The sequence below is a fragment of the Panthera onca genome, chromosome F1 (assembly GCF_046562875.1).
Source record: "Panthera onca isolate mPanOnc1 chromosome F1, mPanOnc1 haplotype 2, whole genome shotgun sequence".
Taxonomy (NCBI): Eukaryota; Metazoa; Chordata; class Mammalia; order Carnivora; family Felidae; genus Panthera; species Panthera onca.
Window position 1 is genome coordinate 67,370,821 of NC_138355.1, and position 13,322 is coordinate 67,384,142.

At 56.6% G+C, this 13,322-nt stretch overlaps 1 protein-coding gene across 1 annotated transcript in view; it reads left to right on the top strand.

Annotated features, from left to right (window-relative positions):
- Positions 1–2,125: 2,125 nt before the first annotated feature.
- CFAP45 (cilia and flagella associated protein 45) overlaps positions 2,126–13,322 on the top strand; it is a 28,128-nt gene continuing 16,931 nt past the window's right edge. The window contains exons 1-4 of the mRNA XM_060644561.3: positions 2,126–2,202; positions 7,831–7,956; positions 10,348–10,484; positions 12,909–13,053. Coding sequence (XP_060500544.3) covers positions 2,200–2,202; positions 7,831–7,956; positions 10,348–10,484; positions 12,909–13,053 — 411 coding nt within the window. The 5' untranslated portion in view covers positions 2,126–2,199. The remainder of the gene's footprint in view (positions 2,203–7,830; positions 7,957–10,347; positions 10,485–12,908; positions 13,054–13,322) is intronic.

Genomic DNA, 13,322 nt, shown 5'->3' on the forward strand with positions numbered 1-13,322 from the left:
AAGGAAAACCCCTATCACTGTTGGAAAAACAGAAGTAGCCGACAAGTTTAGGTCCTCTGGAGGCAGCTTTCTCTCTGGTGAGGCGTACGATGTGTTCATAATTATATTTGCTGCATTACTGGGTCTCTTCCTGGCCGGAGAGAACTTCCGTTTTGGCCAGGCAGTGAGAAGAACAGCATCTCTACTTACAATATCACACGATGGGAGGTATTGGAAGTTTTTCACACACTGGCTTCTGGCTTTTTAAACAGTGTCAACCCTTGTTTTTCTTCCGCTTTACACGTACTTTTGGTGTTGGGTGCCACAGCACCTATTCCCACCGAGAATATGGCTGGCACTTTCCGGGTCCTGGCGTGAGGTGAGGTGGCGTGGCAGGCCGGCAGAGGGAATGTTCCAGGCACCCATTCCGCCAGCAGGACAGTAGGCAACAACCTCACTATCGCAGCTGATGGAGAACCACACACACAGGTTTCACAGAAATCCAAAAATCTACAAAACACACGGCCAAGCAGACACATAGCTGTGAGCCCTGATGTGAGTCTTGCAAGGGCTCCTGCTCAGGCAAGTCCTGAAACTTAGGCACTGAGAGCTTTGGGGTATATTCAGAGAAAGCCTGGCAGGGGATTCCCTGACACTCTACTGTCACCCTGTCCTTCCTGCCTTGACTTGACACCTTTCCTTCAGAGAGGCGGCCTGGGTTGAGAAGAGAACACACTTGTGAGTTTGGACAGTGATCTCTCTTGGCCTCAGTCTCCTCTTTGGCGATGCGGATAATTACCCCCCAGGGATGAGGGTTCGGTGGACTTACGGGAAGCATCAGCCAGTAGTCAGCAGGCTGCTGACTTCGTCATGGCTCCTCCTGGGGCTGCTGGGAAGAGGCTGGGAGAGGAGAGGTGCCTGGAAAAGTCCTTCCCCCACTTGACTGCGGGCAGGGTCGTGCTCCCCCTTTCGGGCCTGCGGGGTATGCTAGCTTGGATCACCCCCACCCTGATCCCACCTCCAAGGCTGTGGCCACCGCCTCCCCCCACCCCCCCTTGTTCTTCTGAGGATCCCAAAGGAGACAAGGCTGGGAACTCCAGAGAAAGAATGTGGAGCCTGCTGGAGTAGGTCCTTTTAAGAACAACTAGAGGTGACCCCAGCTCCCTTCCCGCGTTCCCCGGGGGGCTGTGAACAGCGCTGGTGCCCCTGCAGACAACCCTTCAGCCCAGAGAGTGTCGAATGCACCCTGTGGCTTTGCAGCACAGAAGTCAAGTGGCAGTGAGCTTCGGACCGGCAGGCTGCCAGGGACCGGGGAGAGGTTGGCGAGGGGGAGAGCGGCTCACAGGGTCACAGAGTCATCATGGCGCTTCGGCCCCCGTTCTGCTCACCGGGCCTGGAGGAGAAAACGTACTTGGACGGTGCAGAGGCTTTGTGAGGCTTGGGGCACACAGACTGCCCGGGTCAGTTCAGTTTCGTCCCTGCAGGTTGGGGAGGTATAAGAGGCCAAACCAGACTGGGAAAATCATCAAACTTCTAAAAAACACTTCTAGAACAGTCCATGTACAAACTGGGAAGCGGTTAAAAGGCAGGTTTCCCAAAGCCGGTTCCGTAGATTTCCATTCAGACAGTCGACAGGGCATGCGTTTTTCTTTTCTGAATAAACTCGCCGGTCTCCGAGCTGGAGGTCAGAGGCCCCACACTTCAAGGAACTGCTCCTGAAATGACACACACATCCTCAGGGCGGGAAGTCTTCTGTGGTCTAACCAGACTCTCTCCTGTTGTGAAACTTGTTTCTTCTGATCCACGGTTGGCGGGCACCTCCGGGGCACCGGCGCAACGGTAACCATGGTAACCCAGGGGGTGTCCCGGGGCCTGGCTCTTGCAGGAGGGCCGTTTGCTAGACGTCCTGGGCCTATGCCAGGCCCCTGAGGGTTCGGGTTCCGACCCTACGGTCCAGCCAGAGCCGGAGAGGAGAGCCGGGGGCGCCCGCGCGGCTCAGTCTTTGCGGGTCACGGTTCCCACTCGGGGCAGGGGTTCGGGTCCCCAGACCGCGCCCGACGCCGGGTGCGTCCGCGGGAGCCGAGGGGCGGGGCCAGGGCCGGGGGCGGGGCCGGAGCCCGCGCGCTCTTGTTGCTATGGTAACGCATCAACATCCAGCGCTCTGGTGGCGGTGTGGGCTTTGGAGGCGGCGGAGGCGCGCAGCCAGAGCCTGCGGCTGAGATGGTGAGGTCCCGGGAGAACCAAGGAGGGGGGCCTCAGGTGTCCTGAACTGGGTTGAGGTTCCGAACGGGGAGGGCGGGGGGCTGGAGAGCGCAGAAGTGGTGTCGAGGTCTGGGGTCAGGAAGGCCCAGGAGCGAGGCTAGAAGAAATAAGAGAAGTCCTGAGGGGTCTCCAAAGGAGGAATGATGGGTGGGGTCGCTGGGGATTGAAAGCGTGGGGTGGTGCTGAGCCGGGGAGCTGCGGAGAAAGGGATGTTCTCGTCCCTGTCCCTCAGGCTAGGGCCCCCACTGGCTGGGGCCTGTGGACCGTGATGTGGGAAAACCACTGGTGAGGAGGCCACGTGACGGGTGATAGCACCTGTTCGGCCACCGATTAGCAGAGTGACAATGCACAAGTCACCTAGGTCAGCAGGTACTCGACAAACATTTGTGAATGAAAGGTTTGAAAAGCTCTGGAGAGGGACTGGGTCTGCTGTGGCAGGCCTGGGGGTTCCCCGGGGTGGGAAGGATCATGGAGTCCTGAAGGTGGGAAGGATCACAGAGTCCTGAACGTTGACAGGTGCACCAGGCCTGGGAGGAGCTGAGAAGGGGTGTCTGGGTTTCGGTGAGGACTGTGTTGGTCCCTGAGGGATAAGGGCGAGGGACAGAGGACAGGCGATGGAGCCTTGGTTGGGTGTGGGAAATAACTTTAGAATTTCTGGGGCACACCAGCTGCCCTGGGTGTACCATAGACACGTTTCATGCCCATAGGTCACCCTGCTTTTCTAGGGCTCAGTGGTTCAAATGCAGCGTCCCCAAGTAGGAATTTCAGAAGAGGTTTGTTAATTATAAAACAAACAAGTCTCCAACAAAGAGCAGCTCCCCATATCTGAGGATTCCCTGGGGTATTGTAGTGGGGGATCCCCTTTCATTTATCACTTTTTTCTTTTCTTTTCTTTTTTTAATATTTATCTATTTTTGAGAGACAGAGAGAGACAGAGCATGAGCAGGGGAGGGGCAGAGAGAGAGGGAGACACAGAATCCGAAGCAGGCTCCAGACCCCGAGCTGTCAGCACAGAGGCCAACACCGGGCTCGAACCCACGAACTGCGAGACCACGACCTGAGCCAAAGTCAGACGCTCAACCGACAGAGCCACCCAGGCGCCCCTCATTTATCCCTTTTATCAGGCATACTTATTCCAAGCTGTCCTCAGCGCTTGTGAACACAGGGTGTGGGTCTGTCTGTGATGGCCTATCATCACGCCTGGCATCTAAGGGCATACAGTGAATGTTAGTTCCTTTTTCTCCTGTTTTAAAATTTTCATATTTCAAGTGCAAATTAATCAGGGAATTGCACTTAAACTAGACTTGTGGTCTCAAATTTTTTTTAATGTTTTTTTTATTTTTGAGACAGAGAGAGACAGAGCATGAACGGAGGAGGGGTAGAGAGAGAGGGAGACAGAATCCAAAGCAGGCTCCAGGCTCTGAGCCGTCAGCACAGAGCCCAACGCGGGGCTCGAACTCACGGACCGTGAGATCATGACCTGAGCCGAAGTCAGACACCCAACAGACTGAGCCACCCAGGCACCCCCCAAAAAACTTTTTAATGTTTATGTATTTATTTTTGAGAGAGAGGGAGAGAGAGAGAGGGAGACAGAGAATCCCAAGCAGACTCCGCACTGTCAACACAGAGCCTGATTCAGGTCTGGGACTCAGGAACCAGGAGATCATGACCTGAACCGAAATCAAGAGTTGGATGCTTAACCGACTGAGCCCCCCAGGTGCCCCCAGAATTGTCATCTTTAGAGGATTCAGATGAGGGATTCCTCACCTAAGGGCCACTCAGGGTCGGGGTTGGCCTGCTGAAATCCCTTGGACAGGACTGGGCATGTGGGCACCTTTGAGAAGTAGTGGGTCAAGTGAGTGATCTCTGCTCTTTCGGCAGGCCTTGTGTGTGTGTGTGTGTGTGCTCGCGCGCGTGTATGGTGCTGCTCACTAGCTTCGGAGAGTGTTTGGAGGAGTGGGGAGGTTGGGAGGGGTGCTGATGGCCGCAGGAAGGCAGGGGTCACACTTAGGCAGATTTCCAGGAGTCTTGCAAAAACAATAAACAGCAACACCCTTCAGAAGGAGGGTTGGGACCTCAGTACTGACCAGGATGCCACCTTCGGATGGCATCGCACAGATGGCCAACCTTGTGTCCCGGCTGGCGAAAGAGGTGGCCTGAGTGGATCACTCAGCAAAAGGCAGGTGCCTGGTGCGTGGACATCCCCACCTTCTTGGCCACCAAAGGCCACAGAAGGGGAAATAGAATCGGGCCAAGAGCTGGAAGCCTGCATTTGCCGGCCTGTGGTGCGAACCTGTATGAAAAGAGGGACTGGAACCCGGGGTGGAGAGCACGTCCAGGAGAGGGCGTGAAAGGTCTTTGTTCAGCTGACAGGTGTAACAGGACAGAGAAAGTCCACAGCCGTCCGCGTCATCCTTGCTTCAGCTGTCTTGCTGGATTTGAGCTGAACGTACCAGATCCGAAGTTTTTAAGGGCGTCACTTTTCTGTGTTCAGAGTCAGGGCATCAGGCCCACGGCCCTGTTTTGTTCTCAAATAAATACAGTGTGTTACCTACAAAAATAGTTACCTGCTCCACGGCAGAAAACTATCCACTACAAGAACCGTCTTAAGATACTAATGGTCACCCCAAATTTCTGTCCAACATTTCTGGGGATACGCATTCTGGGCGTGTACCCTCCAAACACACATTTCCGCAGGAATAACTTGCACGTTTCTTATAACCTGCTTTCTGCAAAAGTTGATGTATTATGGAGATTGTCCTGTATCGATGACAAAGTGAAAGCCATCCGACTGACCAGCTAATCTTTCTGCATCAGAGTCTCTCCCCAGATTCCTAGCAGAGGCCAAATTCCTGTGGTCCTGGGGTGGGATGGTATTTGAAGAGAGAGAGGGAGAGTGAGCTAGGTCAGCAAGATGAAAATATCAACGCGGGGCTGGCATTTTTATCGGTCCCCGATCCTCCCAGTCGCTCTTGCCTCCCCAGCTATAGCCAGTTTTAACGGTCTCTCTTCCTTCCCTTCCTTCGGAAGCCGCCTCCCCCCCCCCCCCCCCCCCGTGGGCTCCGCTCAGCTTCTTGGGGATATTTATTTGGTCATGCAAGAAATAAAGCCAGCCCTTCACTTCCTGAAAGAACCTTTTGGCTACCGTCTCTGGCCTAGAGGGATCTAACTTTCCGTTTCTGCTTGGTTCTTCATTTTTCCTAGTGCTTTTACACGGTGACCTCCCTAGTCCTTGTTACTCTTGGCGAAACTGGCTGTGCTGACCATGGTGCGTGGCTTGTGGCTTCAAAGTCAGCATTTCCCCCGTGAGGTTTCTCAGCCACCCAACCCTAGAGAGCTCAGTGCTTCCCTCTGCCCTGCCCAGGGGCCACTTTCCTGTGGTCATCTCTTTTCCTTCCTCTCATCTGCCTTCTAGGCTCAGGCAGGCTCTCGCATCTCTTGAGTGACTTCCTCTGGACCCGGGTCCCAAGGGCGCAGGAAAGAGGGGATTGGATCTCAGCCCTGGAGGAACCTGTAGTCCCGTGGACACCTGAGCGAAGAAAAAAACCTGCAGGAGCCCTTGAAAAGGACCGGGAAAACAAATGCAAAACAATAATCATACTTTCCATCTGTATTCCAAGCCCTCTCACATACATTCGTTTCCACGGTGATTCGGAAAACGCGGAGCGGTGCAGTGACCCGGAGCCAGGCGTGTTCTGGGCCTCGTGGAGGTCACCTGGCCGGGTTTTATTCATTCATTCTTCATCAAATGCATCCTAAGGGTCTACTGTGTGCCAGGCCCCACACCGTTCCCCTTAATTATACCCAGAGCTCTCGCCTTCCCTGCTGATCCAACGCCTTCCACCTTTTCCAGGTCTCCCAATGCGTTCCCTCCTCCTCCCTTTTGTAGCTTCTATTCATTTCTTCTTATTCTATTTTTGGTGGAAAGGGGAGCCATTGCTCACCACTTACCATATAATAACCCTTCAGACTGTTATTAGGCATCCTCGGGGCCTGCTATATTTGCCTTTTAATAAATCCAAGCTTGCCTGCTCTGCCGTCCCGGGGCTGCCTGAGGCTGTAAAGGGAGGCTCCCACTGGAAGCCAGGCGGTGTGCTCAGCTAGAGAATAATCTCCCGATTTGGTGTGAAAGCCTGATCCAGGTGGAACAGGTGCCCAGGGCTGTCTGGTTGGTCAGGGCCGGTCGGAGAGAGCTTTTAGAACACACTGCCCAGGGTCTGATGACCTTGAGCGACAGAGTCCGTTTCCCTGGACGGCTGCCGATTCCCAGGCTCGGGAGACCCAAAGTGGGTAGCTCGTGCCCCCGAGACAGCTCAGCTTAGAGAACTGTGGGACCGTGTGGCTCCTTCAAAGGGGGATTTGGATCAGCTTTAGATGAAGCCTGGAGTCGCCCCCCAGTTCTCACAGAAACTGCCTCCTGGGGACAGACTTCCCTCTGGGCAGAGCTGAAGCCTCGCTGAGCCTTGGGCGCGGAGGGTGTCTTAGCCAGTCTCGTTGGTTGCAGGCCAAGGGCCAGAACTCTACTTTGAGTACAAGGGCATACACTGAGGGGATTTGGGAGAGCTCCCGGCTGGGAAAGTATGCTTGGAAAACGGCAACAAAGGGAGATGCTGCAGAGGGAACCGGGGCCAAAATCACAACCCGGACCCGGCCTGGCAAGGACCCTTGACTCACGGGCAGCTTGGTGGGTGCTGCTGCGGGCGTCCTTATCAGCAGGGCCCCAGGCGCTGGGTGCGGCTGCTGCTGCCGCCTTCGCCAGCACCTCTCTGGGCCGCCAGCTCCCCTCCGTTCTCCGGCTCAGGGGATCCGATCGGTGAAGCCGAGGCCCTCTGCCCAGGCTCAGAAGGCTCATGTGCATCTGGTGTTTTTAGCGTCTATAGTTGGAAGAGATGGGCCGTAGCTCTCACAACTCATTAGATGAGGACTTCTCCAGATGGTGGGAGGTACCGGGTGGTTAAATGCAGACTGGTGCACGCTTTTGGGGTCCCAGGAGTGGAGTGAAAGCCACAGTGTGGACACCATCAAGCAGTTTGCCTGATTGTAGAGGAGCCTTTCGTCCACTGGAGTTTACGGGGCACCCACCGCGCGCCAAGCCGCGGGCCGGGTGCCTTTCCATCCTCGGTGTCCTCTGGTCCCCCCCGGAAGCTCGTGAGCTGGTGGAGACATGGAGGAGGGCAGAGAGCCGTGTTAGTTGCCAAGGGGGCTCCGAGCTCAGGCTGAGGGGCTGGGCGGTGGAGAGGACGCTGCGTTTCTGGGGAGGCAGCCCAAGTAGCCTCACGAGAGAGTGTCCTTGTGGGCAACTGGGACCGGGACGACAATGATGTCCTCCTCCTGCCATCCCCATGTTCCTCCTCCCTGCTTCGGTGCCACACGGGGACCTGGCCTCCTTCGGGCCTTCTCACCCGGCGCCTACCCAGAGGATCCCCCGCTTCTGTGGGGTGTCTCCTACGTTTCAGGGTTTCCCGGCTGCTTTCCCTCAGTGGTTTTCCACCTGCTTCTCCCCACTACGGGCTGCCAGAGGGTTTACCTCGCCCAGGGTGCAGATGGCGCTGGGTGCTGACGAGCCCCACTTTCTGCCTCTCCCTGCAGCCGCTGAGTGCCGCCGGCATCCCGAGTTCCTCTTCCACCACTTCCAACAGGTCGAGGAATAAAACTCGCTATCGGACCAAAGCCGTGAGCTCCGAGGTGGACGAGAGCCTCTTCGGAGGTGTCAAGGTAACCCTCGCCCAGCCCCTTCCAGGTGGCCGGCCGGGGGAGGCAGTGACCAGGACTGGCGGTGCTCAGGGCGCAGCCGGTGCTGGGCAAGCCAGCCCTCTCCCAGGCGGCCCCCCCGAGGAAGACCCGAGCAGCCCCTGGGGACAGGGGCACGTGGCTTCCCCCACCCCTGCCAGCCTCACGTCCGCCCGGCGTGTAAAATCTGGCGTAACGTCGAGGGGGTTCTGTTGCGGAGAGCAGATGGCCGCCCAGTCGGTGCCCCAGGATGGAGACGTCTGAGGGTCAAGGTCGAGTTTGCAGATGGGGAGGGAGTAAGGTGTTTCCCCTCCATCCGAGAACAGCGTCAGGGAGGAACCCAGCCCCCACCCCCACCCCGGGGGCTCAGCCAGCAGGGTTACTGAGCTTTGGGAAACCCCCGAGCAGGTCTTCGTGTGCTGATGTCGCCCACACGAAGCGAAGGAGAGAAGGTGCCGAGAGGGAGAGCTAGCTAGAGCGGCTTGAGATATTCTTGGTACTGGGGACGTGCAACAGGTAAGAAGGAAGAAGGGAGGCCAGGAGAGAGAGACGGAGAGACCGAGAAAAGACCAGCTGTGAACACCTGGGCGGCGGGCAGGTGGGGGGAGCGGTGGGGTGGGGAGGGTCTGCGCTTGCTATTCTCACCGTGAACCGCAAAGGGCTTTCCAGAGGGTTCAAGGCGGCCATCTCTCTCCATTAGGAGACCCCCACCTGCAGCAGGTTCCTGCGGACAAGGGAAAATCAGAGGAGCTCACTGTCACTTGCAGGCAGCTTTTGTTTGGGGCCCTTGGGGGGTTTCCTAGTTGCAGCGAAGATAGGTTTGGAAAGGGCCGCCTTCTCCAGGAGTCGTCCAGCTGGCTAGCGGGAGGGGCAGTGGGAAAAATGCCCGTTCCTGGCCCATTTCTTTGGCCTCTTGCGGGGGGAGTCAGAAGTCTCTGAGCCGGCAGTAGGGGGCAGACGCGGCCCGTGGCGCGCCTGAGTTGCGCCCTCTTGGCGGCAGATGGGCAGCAGGGGGCAGCAGCACCCCGGGGACGTCCCTGCAAAGTGAGCTCAGGACCCGGAGGGCCTCCACTGAGACCATCCCCCTGCCTCCACTTGGGATCACAGTTACTGCATTTGGGACAAGTGAAATTCTCTCCTGTGCTCAAAATTTTCCTGAAATAAGTGCTTTTATTTTATTTTACTTTACTAAAAAAATTGTTTTTAACGCTTATTTGTTATTGAGAGACAGACAGACACAGAGTGTGAGCAGGGGAGGGGCAGAAAGAGGGGGAGACACAGAATCAGAAGTAGGCTCCAGGCTCCGAGCTGTCAGCACAGAGCCCCACACGGGGCTCGAACCCACAAACCGTGAGATCATGACTTGAGCTAAAGTCAGACGCTTAACCGACTGAGTCACCCACCCAGGTGCCCCTATTTTATTTTGTTTTATTTTATTTTATTTTATTTTATTTTATTTTATTTTATTTTATTTTATTTTATTTTATTCTATTCTACTCTACTCTACTCTACTCTACTCTACTCTACTCTATTCTATTCCATTCTATTTTATTTTTATTCTATTCTATTCTATTCTATTTTTATTTTATTCTATTCTATTCTATTTTATTTTATTTTATTTTTTTATTTTCAAGAGTCAGACGCTTAACTGACGGAGGCAGCCAGGTGCCCCAGTGGTTTCGCATTCTTATTATCAGACTCGTTCACGGTTGGAACATTTTGGGAAAAAAATCATACATTTAATATGTATTCTTGCTAATTCTGACTCCCTGACTTTCTCACCACATTAGTTGTAAGAGCAGGTCTCTACCAGGCCCTTTAGCCGTTTCTAACTCCCTCCATATGATTTTTTTTTCGGGGGGTGGGGGGAGTCCAAGTAAATTAATCATAAGGAAAGATTAAACACTCCCAAATATCATAGACTGGATGAATCTGTATCAAAGTGTGTTATCTCGAACCCACCGTGCGTCCGAGAGGGACCATTCTCTCTTCTTAAATATTTCATGGAGGCAGAGGACCCCGGAGACCCCAGCTTTTCGTTCCTGATGGTTTGGGGTTGGGAATGGACACATACTAGGCACTCCCCTCCCCATCGACCCAGGAGTGTCTGCACGAGACACGGAGGGTTGGGGGGGCTTGTTCTCAGAGAAGCTGGTCGGTGCAGAACACATGCAGCCAGGTTCAAGTGCAGAACACCACACTGCTTTCTCAGTGCCCCAGCAACTCTCGGCGGTCCCCACAGGACCGGGTGCCGGCCAGCCTTCTCTGCCACCGGCTGGGGTGGAAGAAAGAGGGGAAGGCTACCCTTGAAGAAGTTAGGATTGACTGGCAGGTGTGGGCTGAGCAGCTTCTAAGCTGTCCTTCCTGACCCCATAGCCTCTGACCCAGGACAACAGTCCTACCGTGCTGCTCCGAGATAAGCACGCCATTCGGAAGACTCTCGCTGCCCTGAGCTTGGACCACAAGCCGGAGACCATCCAGGTCGTCACCCGGGACATGGTCCGGAAACTCATGTGAGTGCCCAGGGCGCGGTGCCCGGCCTTCATGTCCCAGCCTGCCCTTCTGCCGAAGACCCGTGCGGGGAGAGGGGGCTCCCTGGGCTCATGAAGTTGGTCCGGCCCCCCTTTCTTTCCTACTCGTCTCCCCTGTTTGCCTCCTAGCTCTCCTTCCTCGGCATTTCGGCCTCTCTTGTTTCTCTTCTTTTTGTATCTCTTCTTGCCTTTACCCTTGACCCCCAGCATCTTCCTTTTCCCTTTCCTCTGGCTGCTGACGGGCCTGGTGGCAGAGGGGCCATGCTCGGTGGGTCCCGGCTGAGCCCCCCTAGTGCTCTGGCTGCACCAAGAATCTGAAGTAAGGGGGAACTGCCCAGATGCTGCTCAGGCCCCTGGCTTCTTCCCGGGCTCTGAGGCCAGAAGAGGAAATTCCCAAGGGGAATCCCCAAGTTCCTCTGGGATCGCCCCGCACGCCCGCCCGGCTTCCTGCCTAGAGCCGCCTCCTTGGCGGGCGCCCTGGGGTTAGGCCTCCCCCTCGGCAGTGTGAACCGAGCTTTCGCTCAGGGGCCCGGCTGCACCCTCGGGACCGTTCTCCCAACTCTGGCCGCACCTCGGAGAACTGGAGCTCCCGGCTGCGCCGCCCGCGTCGGGAGCTGGGGAAGCCCGGCTGCGACACGGCTCGGCGAGCACGGTCGGCTCAGCCCCTGGCGTCAGATGGCCCTTTATGGTCAGCAGAGCTGCAGCTACCGGTGGGGCCCAAGGCAGCGTTCCTCCCTGGAGGCGTCTAGTCCTGCTGGCCGGGATGCCGTCTCAGATGCGACCGTTTCTGGTCCTTCAGGTCCCAGGCCACGTCCCAGATCCATCACTCATTCGGGCCTCCTCCCGGACCCTCCCCACCACACACATGGGCACGTGCGCACGCACACACACACACACCCGCACACGCACACACGCGCACCTGCCACATGCACACACGTGCACACACATGCACATACATACACACACGCCTGCACGCACGCACGCATGCACACACAATACCTGCACACATATACACCATTCGGGTCTCCTCCTGGGCCCTCCCCAACACACACGTGCACAAACACACCCACACCTGCAACACACACGCACGCACACACACGTGCCTGCCACATGCACACATGTGCACACACGTGCACACAGGCCTGCACGCACACACACACAACACGTGCACACATATACACACGCACACACTTGCGTACACATGGTCACATATACCTACACAATGCACACGTGCGTGTGCACACACCCACACACACATGCTCACACATGCACACACATGCACATATTCACACACACGTGAACACTCACATATACTCACACACGTACTCTCACATATGCATGCACACACGTGCACGCACAGTACACACACGTGAGCACGCTCACATACATGCACACTTGCACACATACACTCACACTTGCTCACACACATGTACACATATAGTCACGTACTCACACATGCACATACACGCATGCACTCACACACTTGCATACGCAGACACACATACACAGGCACGCACACACTTATACTCACACGCGTGCTCACACACATACACACGCACGCGTGCGCACACAAGTTTTTTGGGATGAGGTTCACTTCCTGCCTCAGACCGGTTGCGTCGCGCTGCCGTGTCCCTGTTAAATGGCCTCACCCAGAAGCAGCTTTAGTCCTGGCCCCTGCTGCTCCCGCCTGCATCCTCTATGTATGTCATTTGTTTGTAATCATTATAATTAACTATTGGTTTGTTGAATGTGCTGGGCGGCTAGGAGGAGAGGGCCACAGACATGCCTCCAACTGTTGTTGATCAGAGATTTTAATTAATATTTAGGGTTCAAAGCTTCTCTCTGGGCCGGATGGACAGGGATGCCTAGGTTTCTCACAGCATCCGTTTCGACCTTGTCCGGCGTCCCCTCGCCCTTTTTAAGTCGTCCTCGAGGAATAAGCTATTTTTGGAGTTCAGGTCGCCAGCGTCGTTTTGAGCTCTGCCTCTGGGCCCAGCTCTGTGCCGTGGCCTGGGCCGCCGGGCGTGCGGTCAGCAGCGTCTGAGTCCTGGAGGAGCGTGCGGCCCAGCACACAGGCTGCACCCGCGGGGCCACAGCACGGGCAGCGGGAGCCGCACGCATGGGCTCCCAGGAGGTCAGCTCCCAGCCCGGTGCGGGGATGCGCGTCTGTGCACATGGCGCAGGGGCTCGCGGCTGCACAGACAGGGCAACGTAGGCACCAGACCTCTTAGCAAAAGTCCTTAAAACGTCTCTGTTTGGCCCGTCCCTCGCCTGGGACCCCTTCTCCCCAGGGGGCCCATCGGGCCGGCATGGGGGGACCCTGGCAGTGGTGAGGGAGGAGGGGAGGGCGGAGCGGTGCTGAGAGCTTCCCCCTCCTCCCCACTGACTGCTCATCCCCTGCGTCAGTGTTCCCGCCAAGGATCCCTCCGGGGAGTCCCTCATCATGAGCCCTGAGGACTTTGAGCGCATCAGATGGGCGTCCCACGTCCTGAGCAGAGAAGAGCTGGAGGCCAGGGAGCAGGCCTTCCAGAAGGAGAAGGAGGCCGTCATGGTAGCTGCCCTCCCCGAGCCCCGATCTCTGCCGACGGGAGCGGGGAGCTCTGGTCAGGGGGCCTTGGCAGGAGGCGCCCACGTGTGCTTCCTGGAGACCCTAGAGCGCACGCCAGGTGTGGACGCTGCTGGGGGGCGGGGGCGGGGCGAGCAGGAAGCCAGGCGGAGAGACTTCTGGGTTCCGAGGGCATGACGGGGTGAAGCCATCCCGGGGTCACACTGGGTCACCCGTGGTGGCGGGGCCAGCGCCCAGGGCAATCCCCCCCACTG